Source organism: Sinocyclocheilus grahami, unplaced genomic scaffold (assembly GCF_001515645.1).
Source record: "Sinocyclocheilus grahami isolate Dianchi unplaced genomic scaffold, SAMN03320097.WGS_v1.1 scaffold831.1, whole genome shotgun sequence".
Lineage (NCBI taxonomy): Eukaryota > Metazoa > Chordata > Actinopteri > Cypriniformes > Cyprinidae > Sinocyclocheilus > Sinocyclocheilus grahami.
This window is the reverse complement of record NW_015506010.1, coordinates 530,894-549,335: the sequence shown is the minus strand read 5'-3', so window position 1 is coordinate 549,335 and position 18,442 is coordinate 530,894. Positions and strand designations below refer to the sequence as shown.

Here is an 18,442-nt window from a genome sequence, read left to right as displayed (position 1 = left end):
TATATATATATATATATACTGTATATGTGTGTGTGTGTGTGTGTGTGTGTATTGAGCTTCAAAGTTCTTGCATTCTATATACTTTATATATATATATATAAATACAGTATATAGCGTAGTGTTAGTTCTGGCAGGTCACGTTAGTCAAGCTCGCATCAGCTGACTCTCAGCTGATCCCCATCAACCTATGGGAATACGACACCTATCTAAGCATTCATATTTAAGGTCCCTCAGTATTATCAGCAGTTTTCGCATTGCTCAATAGCTAATTACCCTCCTCCATCCCCAACTCCTCCTCTGTCAGTCAGGATTCAGCCTTCTGATTCTTCGCTAAATTTACATACTTCCAGAACAGACGTTTGGCGGGAGCGAGGGAAAGAAATAGAAAAGACAGAAACAGAAACAAAAAGCCATTCGCCTTATTAGAAGTTAATGTATTATCAGAATGACTTTGAAACTGATATTTCAAAGTAAAAAACTAACATACAGTTGCTTTAAGTACAGTAACAAAGTGTTTATGCTGATAAATACTTTATTAACAAGCAATTTAAACTTGAAGGTATTTATTTATTAATTTGGTAGTCATGTATATATATATAGCGTTAGTTCTGGCAGGTCACGTTAGTCAAGCTCGCATCAGCTGACTCTCAGCTGATCCCCATCAACCTATGGGAATACGACACCTATCTAAGCATTCATATTTAAGGTCCCTCAGTATTATCAGCAGTTTTCGCATTGCTCAATAGCTAATCACCCTCCTCCATCCCCAACTCCTCCTCTGTCAGTCGTGATTCAGCCTTCTGATTCTCCTTTAAATCAGACAACTTCTAAAATGTGTACATAAAATTATTGAACTTTAACAATATCTGCAATACATTTATGTTGGTTCTGTTCTGTTTACCCTGGGGGGGTTATCGCTGCTCTCCCTGCTCTCATCCATGCTAGGCTGCATGGATGCGCATGGAGTTCTTGCCCAGAACAGAACCATACCGCCAATCCAAACTGTATGCTAATTGTCAATCATCTTTGACGATAGTGGTCCTTACAGAAGTGGATCTATAACAAGTTTGCAGAGACATGAAAAGGGACCAGGGACCAGGATGTTGAAAATTTGGGACAATGTTCAAATAGTTTGATCACAGAATGTGATTGACCAACCAGAAGCAGAAGTATTCCAGAACTATTCCAGAGACAACAGCAGGCCTTCCTGGTCATTAAAGTTGAGTGATATTATTAGTTTCATAACACATGTGTCTTCATTCCCACCACTGTTTCCCAACTGTTCTCTTGTTGCTCTGTCTGCAAAAGCGCTTGAGCGGAATGAATGGAGGAGAACGGTAAATGGCCTTCACAGACTCTCCTGAGCACAGGAGCCAAACCATCAAGCCCACAGCAATAAAGTGGAGCCACAGAAATGGCCCATAAGTAGAGCAACCAAACACTGACTTTCCCATAACTCACATCCAAGTGATTGCTGATTGATTTGTGTTGATAAATTAATCTATGTTAAACACAAGCAGAACTTAATGGTGGGCATTGTGCCATGATTGCTAGAAGGCTCCTGTTTTACATGCTTAATTAATTCCATAACATCTCTTGTCAGCTGAAGGTTTTTAATAGACTGTTACACTGCATGACGGATTATGACCAGTTGTGTTTGTATCTGCTGTAGTATTTAAAATGCATGAATCTGACAACTATTGGCCAGAGGAAAACTGGCCTCCCTGGCTGAGCCTGGTTTCTCTCAAAGTTTTTTTCACCATTTCTGTCACCGATGGATTTTGGGTTCCTTGCCACTGTTGCCTTTTGGCTTTATTAGTTAGGGACACTTACCATTTGGCAATATTAATGACTTAAATGCACTGACATTATTGGATGGGAAGTGAAGTGAGCTGGATGATGGCATCACTGTTTTCTCCAGAGCTGCTTTATAGACGAATTAAACTCATTCCATTATTGATTGACTTTACACAGTTATTGAACTGAACTGAATCAACAATGAACTGAATTCAACTTTATAATGAATGTTTACTATTGTCTTTCTAAAGCAGCTTTACAGCAAAATAGATTTATGTTTGCATCACTGAATCATTTTCTTGTTTATAACTGTAAACCTGTTTTGAAATCTGTATTGTATAAAGCACTATATAAATAAAGGTGACTTGACTTGACTTAACAATTGCCAATGCATTTGACTGTTTTTGTCTTTGCTCTTTTGCTTCAACAGTACAGAGGGATTCAAAGGTTTATACTATAAAAAGGGGAGTTATTTATTTATTTATTGTAAATAAATAAGAAAAGCTACAATGTTAAATTAATTATGAGCAATTATGAGCTTGATTCCCATTGTAGCATATATATATATATATATATATATATATATATATATACATATACATTCCCAGACATTTGGACTACAGCTAGTTGCTTTGTTGGCACGTTCTGCCATCAGGGCTTTCATTAACTCTATTCTCCCACAGCATTTCTAGAATTAATTTTGTGTAACTAGTAGAACCATAATATTTGACTTCGCAAGTCTTGTAGATGATGAAAGATGATGAAAGGGACTACAGAAACCTCTGAAAACACATGTTTTTTTATTATTTCAAGTGCCATCATGCTGTTGCTCAGCCACTAGGTGCTGATCAGACTGAACAGTCCATGAATATTACATTATAAATGTTATTTGAACTAATATACAATAACAATCAACATTGTCTTATTCAGGAAAATGTTCTTACTGAAAAAGAAAAAACAAATGAACAAAACAAAAATGAACGTGATCTGACAGACTTTGATTTGTAATATCCAAGGCAGTGGAGTAACGGGGAAATTAGTTGACGTATGTCACAGTATAACGGTATGAATCTGTACAACAATAACATCACATTCACAGCTGAACTGACAGGCTGCCTGTGAGGAATGATTTACATGTATTAGGAAACCCAGCTGTGTTTGTCATACTTAAAACACATGCGTCGAACATGGACATAACACTCTGGGGAAAAGTTGCCAAGTAGCATTAAAGTTTAGACTAAAACGAAATACTTGGAAACTGTGACCCACATCCAATCTATTGTATGTCCATATGTGTGTGTGTGTGTGTGTGTGTGTGTGTGTGTTAAATTTCTTAACTATAAAAAGTGATCACTGGAGTACATTTTAAGAAAGCACTAGTACTGTACATCAGTCTTTCCCCAACCTCAAATTTTCACATATAATTCAAAATGTTGCTTGCTGTTTCTTTGTTAGCCTATTATTTCTGAAATAGCAATTTCAGAGTGAAAACTGTTTCCAACTAAATCCAACACCTTTTTTTTTCAGTGTACATTACTTTTCTATTAAACTGCCTATGTGGAACTATTATGGCAAATTGGCTCTTAACCCAGTTGTTTAATCTATCATTATATTGCAGTCTTTTTGGCTCAGTGCTTATTGTTGTTGGATGAGACATATGTTACAGAGGAAAACATCTTTACTGTTATTTATCTCTATCTCTCTCTCTTGCAATCAAACTAAATGGAATTTATTTTAAAGAAAGATAGCATATGCACTCTTCTCAAGCAAAATACTTCACATAAATTAAAACAATATTTAAAAAAACAGAGCAGAGCAATATACACTGTATATGACATGGAAAAAAATGTATTTGGGTATTTTGTGGTTTTCAAACGTTAGTGGATCATGCAGTTAATGTGATGATCTACACCTGTAGTTATGTTAACTATGTAAAACCTATGGTAACTTGTGGAGAACTGACTTGGATTAAAAGTCATTGAGCAAAAATTATGAAGAAAATGTAAAGTCGTTCATGGCATAGGCATTCCTTTTTAAAATGATCTTCAAAGTATCAAAATGTGACTCTTCAGGCCAGTTTCCATCAAAAAATGTGATAAAACATTAATAAATGAAAAGCATCACTTAACTTAGCCTTCCTCACTCTAACAAAACCTTGCCCCAAAGACCTCAGTCATAGTGAGTCTTGTATGGTCTACAGATGCCAACACAGCATTTACAGTATTATCATACATATAACCATGTATTGATAAGAAAAAGTGGTAAATCACAGGATAACTTACTTGTCTAGTACAAAGTAGAGGTCAAAACCCCCATAGCAGGAGGAAGCTGCTGACCCTCTTTCAGGCAGGAGTCCTGTATTTCCATTTGCAGTGTCCACCAATTTGACACAGAGCAAAACTGCTATCCTCCAAAGCCTGCACATGTTGTAAAGCACTGTTTGAGTCAAGCAAAAGTCAGGACTACAGGAAAAATACAAAAGCGACCATGAGAGAAAAGTAAGGTTCCACGGGGTCCTTGACAGTCCGTAATCCGTGCAGCTGTTCTGTGGAGTTAATTTGGAGAAACCATTCTCCAAAAGACTAGATTTGTCTTTGCTTCTACTGTCTTGTGGCAGCAGAGTGAATGCTTTACAGAAGAAAAGAAACGAAAATGTCTCTAAGAAAAATTCTTGGTTATAAAGAAGTTTCTAGAAGGCAAATGCACACATGTAAATGTGCACATGCACCCCAAAGTCTGACACACTTCTGCTCGCTGCCCCAGTTGCTGCTAGATTGATGGAGTGTGGGAGAGAGTGTGGTTGTGTGTGTTTATGTTTGTGTGTGTGTCTTTGCCAGACAGTGCAAAATCATTGTCTCTCTCAGCCCCTTGACTCCAAAACAACTTTCCATCCTCTTTTTTTAAAACAATAAAGAAACCCAAAGAGTGATTAAGGTTGTTATTTTGCCATCTAGTGGTAAGAAATGTTAGTGAAACTGTTTGTTTATTGACAGCGTCACATATGAACAAATTCCAACCTTTTTTTTCCTGGAAAACCTGACATATAAAACAATAGTCCTCTAATAGTCCAATTATCTCATTTTTGGAAATTGAATAGTTTACAGTATGGAGCCGAGGAAAAAAGACCTCCGTTTTATTCAGAGGCCCAAACTGAGCAAAAATATGCAATTTGGTGCAGTTGCTGATATTTATATTTATAAGATAACATTTTGATAGCTTGAAATGCAAATCAATGAGATGTTATTTGCTATAGTATAACAGACTATTTACATACAATGATATACATATCAGTTGTCACTGTATCACCCAATAATAGGTCTTAGTAATATGATATTTAAATGCTTAGTTTTATGAGGTCTTGGGTTTCAAAACATATAATGCAAGGCATTAATGCAATAATGATTGAGAGATGAACAAATAAACATTCTTCAAAAGCCTGATGATTATATTCGATACTCACATTTTAACAAGATTAATAATAATAATGATTAATATATATATATATATATATATATATATATATATATATATATATAGTTGCTTCAGTCTAGTAAGTGAAATATTACTGAAAGTTATGTTTACTTTATAAAAATCATTAAGCATTTTACAGCAAAAAGACATGTGAACCACAACCTGAAAGTGGATGTTTTTGCAATTATACTAAAAGACGTTTTACTTGCTAAATAAGTATGAACTATCGATCAGATGACAGAAGACATAGATAGTAGATAGACATAGATAGATTGTAGATAATACTGATAAGATAGATAGATAATTTGTAGATAATACTGATAATGTTGAGTCCCTAGAGATTTCTATATGATACAGTAGGCTTTATAGGGTTAAGGTTAGGCAGTTTCAGAGAGGCTAGCAATGGAAAGCTAGCTTGGAAAGAATAAGATCCCACCCTCCCTGCAAATCACTCTCCAAAGCCACGCCTCCTCCAAAACACATGAACGTGCACAGTCAGACCAGAGAGGACCAGAACTAACCAGCGACATGGTGAGAGGCGGTGTTGGTGGAGGGTTGAATGCAGTGCTGTCAGATTACCTCATGTCTCATTCACTGGTGAGAAAACATTACAGTACAAAGCACATAATATTACATGCGGGCATGGATTGCGCCAGACTGGTCCCTGACTATTCAGCGACTGGCAACGTCTTTGAAACCAGGGACTTCACATCCCCTCAAGGTTTCCAGAGGCTGCTCGGCCTCATGGCGGCCGATTCCTCTGTGATTCCTCTAGGCCTGCTGCACATGTGGCCTCTTCAGTTTTGGCTCAAAATCCGCGTCCCGTATTAGAGCTGTGGCCCTCTGGACAACTCCCCGCCTGTTTCAATCAGATATGCAGTTGGGACTGCCCTCCAGGAGGTAGGTAGTGACAACAGACGCCTCCAACTCGGGTTGGGGCACACTGTTAGGGCAATCCGGTGTCCAGCTCCTGGTCGACCCACAAGCAATGCCTGCATATCAACTGCCTCAAATTGATGGCAGTTTTCTTAGCCCTGAAAACCTTTCTGCCAGCCTTGGAGGGGCACCACATCCTGGTTCGTTCAGACAACACGACGGTGCAAGCTTATATCAATCGCCAAGGCAGTCTCAGGTCATGCCCCTTTACAGGATGGCTCGACGTCTCCTATTTTGTGCACAGAACAAACTCCTCTCACTAAGAATGGTTCATGTGCCAGGCAGTCTGAACGTGGGCGCAGACATGCTGTGCAGAGGCAATGTAGCTCTGGGAGAATGGACCCTACATCCTGAGATGGTTCAGAAAATTTGGTCTGTCTTCGGGAGGGCAGAGGTCAACCTCTTCACCTCAGAAGACAACTCTCACTGCCCAACTTATTTCTCAATGCAGCGAGATGCCCTAGCCCACGACTGGCCCAGCGCTCGCTTGTATGCCTTCCCCCCTGATAGTCCTGCTTTCTCAGGTCATCAAAGCTGGTGCTTTGCCCAAGCAAGAGTGGCACTCATTCAGAACCGGCTGCTGTTTAATCCGACAGGGGGTAGAACCCTCCACCTCAACAACATGTGACCGGAAATCGCTTGTTCTCTCTTGCTGAAGCAGCATACTGTACAGTGACATACTGTAAACTACTGTCATGACACTCATACAGACAAGTTTTTGTTTGTTTAAATTTTTTTTTTACTTGTTTACCACTTGGTCGGCAGTTCGGTTAAACCCCGCTGTTGTCATTTTCCCCGCTATCTCCTCATAAATGCAATTTTTTTTCCTCATGCTATTTTCCAGTTTGTCTTGCATTTCCCTCATCGTCCAGATAGCGAGGAGAGCATTGGTCTCTTCTGCAGACCACTGAACTGACATTTACTCATTGTGGTTTACTTGCCTGATCTCCAATAACTTTTAAAAAATGGCGCTTTTCAAACTGCGGTCTGTAAGTTGAAGACCAGCAAGGTTTCAGGGCCGGTTCGGGACCAAGATGTGGGCACCGGCCTAGGATTTTTTTGAGTGGAAAAGCGCATTTACATTTGGGCTCCAGCACCGGAAAAGCGGTATGGGTGAGCACCCCCTGCTGGCCTCACTAACACCTCTTCCAGAAGCAACCTAGTTTTCCCAGGAGGTCTCCCATCCAGGTACTGACCAGGCTCAACCCTGCTTAGCCTCAGTGGGCAACCAGTCTTGGGCTACAGGGTGATATGGGTGTGGCAAATACTCAGTCCTCCTGGTGGCCCCACTCTGGAGAAATCAGGTGTGGTTCCCCGAGCTAGTGCAGCTGTCAACAGCAGCCCCATGGCTGATACCATTGAGGAAGGACCTTCTCTCTCAGGCGAAAGGCATGATTTGGCATCCCTGGCCAGAGCTGTGGAGCCTTCATGTACAGTATGGAGCCTCGACAGGACACTATGCAGCTCACAGCGAGAGTGAGCAGCACCATTTTAGAGGCTAGAGCACCGTCTACAAGACGTTTTTATGCCCTTAAATGGTCAGTCTTTCGTGACTGGTGTTTCGCACGAAGCCTGGATCCGGTCCCTTTTGATGATGCTAACCTTCTTACAAGAGTTGCTGGACAACGGGCACGCCCCTTCCACACTCAAAGTTTATGTGGCAGCTGTCACAGCAAACCGTTCCCTCGAAGCTGGCCAATTGATCGACAGACACGATCTGATTGTAAAGTTCTTGAAGGGCACCCGGAGATTGAATCCTCCTCGTCCTCAGTCTGTGCCGATTTGGGACTTGTCAGTAGTCCTAAGCGCCCTTCGGGGCCCTCCCTTCGAGCCGCTCCACTTGGCTGAATTGCGGCCCATGTCGCTAAAAACTGCTCTGCTCTTGGCATTAGCATCGTTTAAGCAAGTGGGTGATTTGCATGCACTGTCAGTCAGTGTGCCCTGTCTTGAGTTTGTACCTAACGACTGTAAGGTTGTCCTTAGGTCAAGACACAGGTATGTACCAAAGGTGCTCTCAACTCCGTTCAGAGCTCAGATTGTCACCCTCCTGGCACTCCCCGCTGCAGATAGTGAGCAGGCTTCTAATTCACTCTGCCCAGTTAGGGCCCTTAGAGTGTACTTTGAGCACTCTAGTCTATTCAGCTTTTTGATTGCTTTCTGAGGCATAAGCCTGCAATGCCCTATAGGGGTGAAGGCCCACTCCACTAGTGGAATGGCCTCCTCCTGGGTGTGGTCCAGCGGGATTTCTATACGTGACATTTGTGTGGCCGCTGGCTGGTCGTCGGCGTCCACTTTTGCCAGATTCTATAACTTAGACATCCCTGCCCTGCAGGCACGGATTTTGTCTGTTTAATCTGCCTATTTCTCCCCAAGGGTGGAAATGGTAATATCTATAGTCCTCAGCTATTGCTTGTGACTTAGTTAGGCTCATGTTCTTAGGGGCCCTTAACTTAGGTGCTCTGAGACTGGGCTCGCAGAGCAGGCTTCGTTCTGTATCTGCTCATATCACTGCGTGATTAGATGCATTCCCCATACACAACGTGAGAGAACGTTCGAAAGGCAATGCTCCGGTTACTGACGTAACCTCAGTTCCCTGAGATAAGGGAACGAGCGTTGTGTCACTAGCCATGCTATAAGCTGCATGCAAATCGATGACTGTAACTTCAGTTTAATGATTCTGATGAAATGGTGCTCCGTGGTGACTTATATAGGGGTCGGCTCCACCCATTCTGGTGGGCTAAAATGCCATTGATTTGTGCAACTACACAAACATGAACAAATCAGGCTTTAGTATTAGAGTAAACAGGAGTTTCCCCATACTCAACACCCGTTCCCTTATCTCAGGAAACCGAGGTTACGTCAGTAACCAGAGCGTTTTGTTCTCATATCTTTGTATTATTCTGTTGAGATGTGATCTAACTTTTTGTGGATTTGAAACTGATGGAAAATTGACAGGCTTGTGCTGCAGTTCTATGGATGTTTGCCTTCCAGGCAAACACAATAATACTGTCACGGTTATCGGCTGGTCTGCCCTGGATGGCCATCAGAGGGCACTCCTGTGTCTGTTTGTTGAGCACATGGCTTGTTGTGTGTTTGTTGGTGCCATGTGCTCTCCGGTCTATTTCCTGCTTTTATGAAGCCCCGCCCTCAGAAATAGGTGACGGGCTCTGATTGGTTAGCTAGCCAAGTGTGTTGTGATTGGCTAAACCTCTAGTGTGCGTCTAAACGTCCCGCCCCTCACCTCAGCAGTATGTACTCCGGTTGTATTGTAAACAACAGTGTCGTTAATATCGCTTATCAGTTTGAGCCCAATTGAGAAGCAGAGGATATCATTGAAGAGGATCGTGCAGAACCTGTGCAAGCACAGCTTTTAATTGTAGGCCTATGTTTTTTGTTTGTTGTTTTGAAACGTATGAATTCATTAGAATCGTTAGAAGACAGAATCGCTATTCATATATGACTAGATTTTTACGTGCACCTCTAGTTTTCTCTTCCTCTTCTCTAAAGCAGCGCAGCATGGCCTCGCCCCCTTTGCTGCCTTTTCCCGAGGGCAGGGTTAATCTGGGTTTGTTACGTCACAAACCCGGGAAGTAACTTGTTGTAGTCCCTACAAGCCATTTTTGTAGGCATTAAACTGCCAGAATTTTAAAATATATCTCCGTTTGCATTAGACTTTCAGCTTCGTAACTTTGCATATATTGTTTATGCTCAAACAGCAACATTACACACTAATGTTAAAAAAGTGAAATTGCAATCAACCACCCCTTTAATTGTTGGCGATTTTAATATCCATGTAGATAATGAAAAAAATGCATTGGGATCAGCATTTATAGACATTCTAAACTCTAGTGGGGTTAGACAACACTTGTCAGGACCTACCAGGGTTGCCAGGTTTTTACAACAAAACCCGTCCAATCGCTATTCAAAACTAGCCCAATCGCATTTCGAGGGGGTCCCCCGTTAATATTCACATTCCAGGGGCTAAATATCACATTATTTGGGTCGCTTCAACCCGCAGACATGAAAAACAACCTGGACTGTTAAAGTAGCCCAATTCCGTGGGAAAACCGCAGACTTGGCAACACTTGGCTACATTGATTAGGTCAATTGAAACTGGTAACACTTCCCATAACACCCGATGTACTTGTTACATCATAAGAAAAATGACATCTACGTCTACATCTACATCTTGTTTCATTCTTATTCCGAGGTCAATGCAGCCACCCAGATTCAGTCTGTATCCAGATCAGATAGTCACTGCAGTTACCCAGATCCGGTCGAGATGGTGAATCAGCACCTAGAGATGACCTCTACAGCCCTGAATGTCAGCGGAGACCATGTCAACTAGAAGAGAACCAGATCTCCTGCGAAGACCTCATCAACTAGACGGCCATCGGGACAAGAACACGAGAACCAGATGAGTCCTCTGCTCAGTCTGACTTGTGTTGCAACCTGGAATCAAACCACGCCATGCTGGTTTTGTCTGGCCAGAAGAGAGCTGGCCCCCAGACTGACCCTGGTTTCTCCCAAGTTTTTTTCCCCCTCCATTTCTGTCACAGATGGAGTTTTGGTTCCTTGCCACTGTTGCCTTTGGCTTGCTTAGTTGGGGACACTTAATTTCTTTCAATATTGTTGATTTGATTGCACAGACACGATTTGAACTGAACTGAGCTTCTGTCACGATTCAGTTAGGAGCACGGGAACGAAGGAGTGAGGAGACGAGGAGTAAAGCAAATTCCAAAGTCTTTATCAAATATGGGCACCGTCATCAAACTGGAACACGTGGGGGACGAAAACAAAACACGAGACATGGAACAGACTCTGACATTACTCCCCCCTCCCGGAAGGCGTGTCCTCGTGCCACACAACATCCAACTGGGAGGGGAGGTGGGCGCTCTGGAAGTCCCTCAGGACAAACACGGGACGATACCCATTCGGGGCACCATGGCGGAGCAGGCAGCTCGGGGAGGCCATGGCGAAGCAGACAGTCCAGGAGGCCATGGCGGAGTAGGGAACTCAGGAGGCCATGGTGGATCAGACAGTCCAGGTGGCCATGGCAGAGCAGCCTCCGAGGCCACAGCCCCTGCCCCCACCTCTATAGCTGAAGCCCTGCTACCCCCCCCAAAAAAAAATTATACTTGGAGAGGTTTTCAGGCATCTTGGCAGGAACGGGGTCCTGAGGGTGTTCTGGATTCAGGGACTGAAGCCCTCCTTGGGCTATACTCGGGAACAGGAGCCCTCACTGGGCTAAACTCGGGGACAGGAGCACTCCCTGGGCTAAACTCGGGAACAGGAGCCCTCCGTGGGCTAAACTCGGGGACAGGAGCCCTCACTGGGCTAAACTCGGGGACAGGAGCCCTCCGTGGGCTAAACTCGGAACCGGAGCCCTCACTGGGCTAGACTCAAGGACAAGAGTCCTCACTAGAGCGAGCTCTGGGGCTGGAGCTGACACTGGAGCGAGCTCTGGGGCGGCTGGCGGGCCTGATTTCAGAGTGGCCGGTGGGCTTGTGGGAGCCGCAGCTGGCGGGCTTGACTCAGGAGTGGCCGGCGGGCTTGTGGGAGCCGCAGCCGACAGACTTGACAACGGTGCAGCTGGCGGGCTTGTCTTCGGAGCGGCATTGTCAACAAACTGGAACACGTGTGGGAGGAAAACCCAACACGAGACATGGAACAGAGTCTGACAGCTGGAAGATGACATCACTGAATCAATCATGAACTGACTTTAACTGAAAAATTGAGTGTTTACTATTGTCCTACTATTGTTTAATACTGTAAAGCTGCTTTGACACAATCTGTATTGTATAAAGCGCTATATAAATAAAGGTGACTTGATTTGACTTGACATACGTTTACAGGCTGTAGGACAGCCTATCGTAGCCTTTGGACCGAGGGATATGATTGGATGAACATTTTATGGTGCTACACCTTCCACAGACAATATAAATACAAATAAATACATTTAGACCACTTTACTTAGTGATTGCTATCGGGATGTGAAGAGACTTTCAACCAGCATAACAAAAAATATTTTTGAACCAAATCACCTACCCTGCCTTTCAGAGATGACAGGCATGACATCTGGAGTTAAAGAAATGTCAAGATTCTTTTTTTGTTGATGCAAAAAAAAAGCCAACAAACTGTATTGATTCTGTTTTAATTATATAAACACAACTGTACAATTTAAGTGTAAACAAATGGTAAACTTTTAATTAGAATTTACATCAGTTTATATTATTCAGTTAATATGATTTATTATTTAAATCTCTGTATCTGTAAATTCAGTTACAGGGAGGACTTGTCCCCTTCAATGTCTATGGTGGTTACAGCCCTGCAATGCAGTTAACAACATTGCCCAAATGCCTGTCCAATTCATGTTGACCAACATTTTGTGTTCATTTTGACATGATCCAATGTATAATGTTATTCAAAATATATAAACACAAGTTACTATCTTTTAAATCAGCAGATAATACAAAGAAGATTATTTTCTTTATCCATGGCCGTCATTTACCGAGAACACCGCCGGTGTAAGAACAGGGAACTTTCTCAAACACCTCAAATGTGCATTTAGTGTAATCGTACTCCACTTGGCACTTGTCAGGATAATTAACAGGCCTCTGCATTCTACAGGAATAAAACAAAACAAAAGGAATTATTATGTGTTTTATCAGTCCGGAATTCTGTCACAAAATGCACAGCTCTGGAAAAAAATAAGAGACCACTCCAAATTTTTCTTTAATCAGCATCTCTATGTGTACAGTATGGCAGCCATTCCATTGCCTGTCTGTTGAATTCCAACACATGCATACCTCATTATGCTTAAAAGGGTCATATGACGTTGCTAAAAAGGACATTATTTGGTGTATTTGGTGTAATGCAATGTGTTCATGCGGTTTAAATAGGGTTGGGTATTGTTTGGGGTTTTTTCAATACCGGTGCCAAATCGATACTTTTAAAACGGTTCCGGTGCCTAAACGGTGCCTGAACCGATACTTATTAAAAAATAAATAAATAAATAAAATTCCCCCCAAAAATGATGGATTGGCCATTAGAATAGAAATAGAATAGAGAGTGCAAATGTTAGAGGGTCAAGTTTTTTAATAAAAAAAAACAAGCAGATAAATTTAGAAGTATCATTAGAATAGAGGGTGCTAGAGTTAGAGGGTCAAATGAAGATGAAAGAGATGTGTTTTCAGCCGTTTCTTGAAAATATTAAGGACTTGAGCTGGGCAGGTCACATATTTTCCACCAGGAGGGAACAGTTAATGTAGAAGTCCATGAAAGTTGTATCATAGGTAGAATGCAAAATGTTTCAATACAAGCATTTCAGTCAAATGTAATTCATGCAATATTTCAAACCTTTAACCTACTTGGGAAAATCAACCCATGGCAATAATTTAAAAGTAGCCCAATTCTGTGGAAAGAACTTGGGACTTGGCACCCTTCATCCAACAAGAGCTGCAGGAGTCAGATTTGACTGATCACAGGTTGAGAATAAGGAGAGATGGCTGACAAGACCATGCTGGAGTATTTGCTGCTCAACAGATTCTGAGCTCATTGACAAATATCTGATCTTGTAAGATGTGCTCCCTTTACACAGAATGTGTGTGATCGCGAAATTGAAAGTGAAAGTAAACAGCACAAACGCTCATTCAAAAATATTTAAATACACCGCATCCTGAGAGCGGCTCCTTGATGCGCCAAAATTATACACAATATTAGACTGTTTAAAGGAGTGGACACGAAAATCGCAGGAGTGAAACACATGATGCGGGAGCAGGCGGCAATGCTCAGAGATTCAGCGGGAGTGGGATTAAGAAAACAGCCGAATCCAGGACATTTTAGGCAATTAAGAAATCTGTCCAGATGCATTTTTGTAGGTCCAAAAAGGACGTATGGTCACCCTAATTTATTGCTAATCGATGTATTCTTTTTAAAGTAGCATATAGAACATATTTTCTGCCTCATTCTGTGACAAGAAGCCTCATCAGATCACAAAAGAAAGCATTTGACTGGTGTTGTGGAGTAAAAAGGTTATAATGTTCTCTTTTGTTGGACAACAGGTTTAGAAATGTGAATGCAAGGGAGGTTTAGCTTTAGGCACTTTAATTTAAGCATGTTTAACTTAGTTAACGGAAGGCTACCTGCTGCCATCAGAGCAAGTGTAATTACTGCATTCACGCGCTCCTCTATGCTCTCATTTCCCGAGTTGTGCTTTTAAGTCGGAATGTGAAAACAACATGGACACTCTCGTTACTACAAAGATGTGTTGGATTTGTATTATTAGAGCTTTCCGACTTGAGTTCACTTGCATTTTCTCAGTCGAGAAATTATTTTTCATGTGCGGTGCCAGTGATGATACTTCTTACGTCCGTTTCGGAGAACCAGAGGACAAATATTTAAATCGATCGCTCAGGCATGGTACAAAATCTGCGTTCGAATTCGGTTCTAGTACATACCGGTTACATAGGTACCGGTGCCATATTGGTACCGGGTTTCGGTACCCAACCCTAGGTTTAAGGTTAAAAAAACACATTATTTTCCACATACTGTACATTATTGTTGCTCCTCTATGCCCCGCCTTTCTGAAACAAGTCGGTTTTTACAAAGCTCATCGGTCTGAAAAGCGATGTGTGCTCAGATTGGCCAGCTATCTAGTGCATTGTGATTGGCCAAATTCCTCAAGCGTGTGACGGAAATGTTATGCCCCTTAACATACTGTGATACCGTGTCCCGGCGTGACAAGACAAAACCAATAAAACCCATTACAAACTAGGCATTTGTTGCATCCAGTGGGGACATAATTACTGATTATAATGACTTATACTGTGTTTTTACACGTTGCGTTGCGTATCGCGCCACGTAAACAAAACCATGTCTGCATTTGTGATCGGAGAAATGACAAACAACAAGCGCTACTCTACACTGCTCAAAACTCGCATTTGAATCGTCAGTGGCAAATTCTTTAAATATGAAAACGTACTTACGGGCTGTGAGTCAAAAGCGCCAGACTGTCCTTGCAAAGTTGGAATTGCCCCACTTTATAGAAACAGCCTTTGCGCACAGACGGCCTTGTATTCTCCCAGGTTCAGGAAACAGTCCTCCGTCAAATGCGATGCACACACTCGAATATTTGGGTTGAACTGGTCTGGAACAGTGTTGTAACTACAACTTAATCCCTGATTTCTAGTCGTGTCCTCTTTTGGAAGACCAAACAAAGTAGTTTCGCTTTCACAACGAAACACACAGCGTCTCCACGACATGGCGGCATCGGCAACAACAATACTACAGCGAGAATCAAAGTTACACCTTCTTTCTTTGCGTGAACATTTGGGTGGTGTTATGCAAATCTTCCCACACAGTGACGTAGACATGTGGGGGCGTGTTAGAACGAGGTGTTTTAGGTAGGTGCGAAAGAGTCTTAATGTTTATAAAGAATATCTTTTTGGGTTTGAGACTTTAGTCTTTGCAACTTTAGGGATCTTATGTATGCAGGAACAGCTTGTAACACTCCAAAGAGAAAGGAAAACTTGAAATAGCATCATATGCTATCATCCTTTACTGAAGTACTGATTAGGTGATCACCTGAACCAAACCTTATTTAATGAGGACAAGTATAAAAACTACTGCTGTGGTCATCACTATATCCTCTTGCGATAGGACCAGCTGGATGGCAAAAACCGTGCTAGTAGTACCTCAAAAGTAATATGGAATCAAATAATAACTATTGACCATGCCAAAAGAGTTTTGAGTGAGAAAAAGAATGACAAGAATGGCAAACGGCAGCTGGGGTGAAGTGCACGGTGGGGATGGTTCGAAACCTGCTCCCAGGGGCAGGGCAAAGCAAGAAAAAAAGCCCTTCATCAATGAGAAGCAAAGAAGAGCCAGGCTGAGGTTTGCAAAAGAGACTTGACTTATTATTATTATTATTATTATTATTAAGCACTCATTTCTTTTTGTACTTTGGTAATGATTATTGCAACATTTTTAATTGCAGAATAAGATAAAAACAAGGTCACAAACATACCTGCCTTATTGCAGTGCAACTGCATTAAAGAAACACAAATAGAATATATAGCTAAGTGTAGTGTTTTATTGAACATATATGCTGCTCATTATTCTCTACATGCTAAGTAGAAATGTACAATATTTTAGAAATGTGCTAAGTAAAGTGCTGTTTGGACTTTGATGTCAAAGCAAACAACAGCTCAGCAACATTCCAGTGCACCCAATGCACACTATTGTTAAAAAATGTGGGGTCAGTATGTTTTTTTTTTTTTTTTTAAGAAATTAAAACTTTTACTCTGCTAGGACATATTAAATATATCAAAAGTGATGGTAAAGACATTTATGATGTTACATAAGATTTCTTTTGTAAATCTTTCAGGGTATGTGGGAAAGGAGTCAGTAAAATACATCAAATAATCACTGGGGTACCTCAGGGTTCAGTACCTGGCCCTCTTCTGTTTTGTTCAATGTACAAAACATTACTGAGATTTACATTAAAGCACATTACGTTAAGATTTGGACGACTGCTATGTCAATGGCATGCAGCTCTTGGCTTAACATTATCTACAGTATGGGCAGCTGTAATGCTCTTTAAATTGGCTTTGGCGTTTTAATTGTGAATTAAGATAGAAAATCATATTGTTAGTAATTTATATTTCTATAAGAATAAAAGTCCTGTATCTGGATAAAAAAAAAAACTATGTATTTAATATAACATTTAGAGTTGCAACATATGTAAATTAGTTATTTATTTATTTATTTATTTATTTGTGTATTGCATAATTCTAAGACACTTTTGTTTACAAAAGATAACACAGCGGACACTCAGCACATCCAAAAGACTGGACTTCAGTATGGAAACAGACAACAGGTCTACACAAAGGCATGATAGGAATATATCATGTATGAGAAGACACCAATCTGATTATATCAAACCAATCGAATAAATCTTTCAACAAAGTTACATATAGTAACACATTTAATATATTTTCTTAATTAGACATTAGAGCTTTCATTCTATTCAGTGTGATTGGACTCATTAGATTGTAATTATAAAGACGAAACCACCAGAACAACTGGAACTTCAATACCACATCCGCAAATAAATATAGTTGTTTTTTTTTCTCCAATGAACCCAATACATGTTGACAGGTTTGAAGTCCCTTTGAGCAGGGCTGAATCTGAAGGCTTAGGTAAATGTTTTGTGTTTGCCAATATCAGCATATCACTATTTTAGATGTAAATTTTTTTACATGAAATAACACAACCTCATGTTTTCTGATGGTTAAGCGCTGTGCCTAAATGGAAAAAAAAAATCACTCCAGTTTACAGGGAAAAAAATAAAGGATTTGCATTTAGATTTTATAACTTTAAGTGAAGAAACGTTTGGTGCTCTACATTTTCAAAAATCTTATTTTTAAGTTATTTTGAGTATTCCAATTGATTTTGTACCTATAATTTAAAAATGTTCTTCAAACCTAATCTATTTCACCTAGGCTAATCTGTTGATATACAGTAACAGTTTTTCAAAATGAATGCATTTGTGCATTAAGTCAGCTGGTCTTAATGGTTTTTGTTTTTGTATGTTTGTTTGTAAAGTTGCAACTTCCAACTTCAGTATGTCACTTTCATTTTCATTAATTACACTGAACAAAATTATAAACGCAACACTTTTGTTTTTGCCCCCATTTTTCATGAGAATCGGTTTGCATAACCAAAGAATTTCTTCACAAACTGTCTCAGGGAAGCTCATCTGCATGCTCGTCGTCCTTTTTGGGGTCTCGATCTGACTGCAGTTACTCGTCGTAACCAACTTGAGTGGGCAAATGCTCACATTCGATGGCATCTGGAACTTTGGAGAGGTGTTCTCTTCAGGGATGAATCCTGGTTTGCACTGGGCAGACAGCGTGTATGGCGTCGTGTGGGTGAGCGGTTTGCTACCGGACATGTCACCCATTGAGCATGTTTGGGATGCTCTGGATCGGAGTATACGACAGCGTGTTCCAGTTCCTGCCAATATCCAGCAACTTCGCACAGCCATTGAAGAGGGGTGGACCAACATTCCACAGGCCACAATCAACAACCTGATCAACTCTATGCGAATGAGATGTGTTGCACTGCGTGAGGCAAATGGTTATATCAGATAATGACTGGTTTTCGGACCCCCCCCCGGACCCCCTAATACAAGTAAAACTGCACATTTTAGAGTGGCCTTTTATTGTGGCCAGCC

The 18,442-nt window shown here is 41.1% G+C and overlaps 2 protein-coding genes across 2 annotated transcripts in view; both read right to left on the bottom strand.

Moving 5' to 3' along the window:
• LOC107562635 (anthrax toxin receptor 1-like) overlaps window positions 1–4,869 on the bottom strand; it is a 101,923-nt gene extending 97,054 nt beyond the window's left edge. Inside the window, exon 1 of the mRNA XM_016247308.1 lies at window positions 4,080–4,869. Coding sequence (XP_016102794.1) covers window positions 4,080–4,222 — 143 coding nt within the window. The 5' untranslated portion in view covers window positions 4,223–4,869. The remainder of the gene's footprint in view (window positions 1–4,079) is intronic.
• Window positions 4,870–12,341: 7,472 nt separating this feature from the next.
• Window positions 12,342–18,442, bottom strand: part of LOC107562655 (beta-microseminoprotein-like) — a 6,872-nt gene continuing 771 nt past the window's right edge. Inside the window, exon 4 of the mRNA XM_016247335.1 lies at window positions 12,342–12,828. Within this exon, the coding sequence (XP_016102821.1) occupies window positions 12,708–12,828 (121 nt within the window). The 3' untranslated portion in view covers window positions 12,342–12,707. The remainder of the gene's footprint in view (window positions 12,829–18,442) is intronic.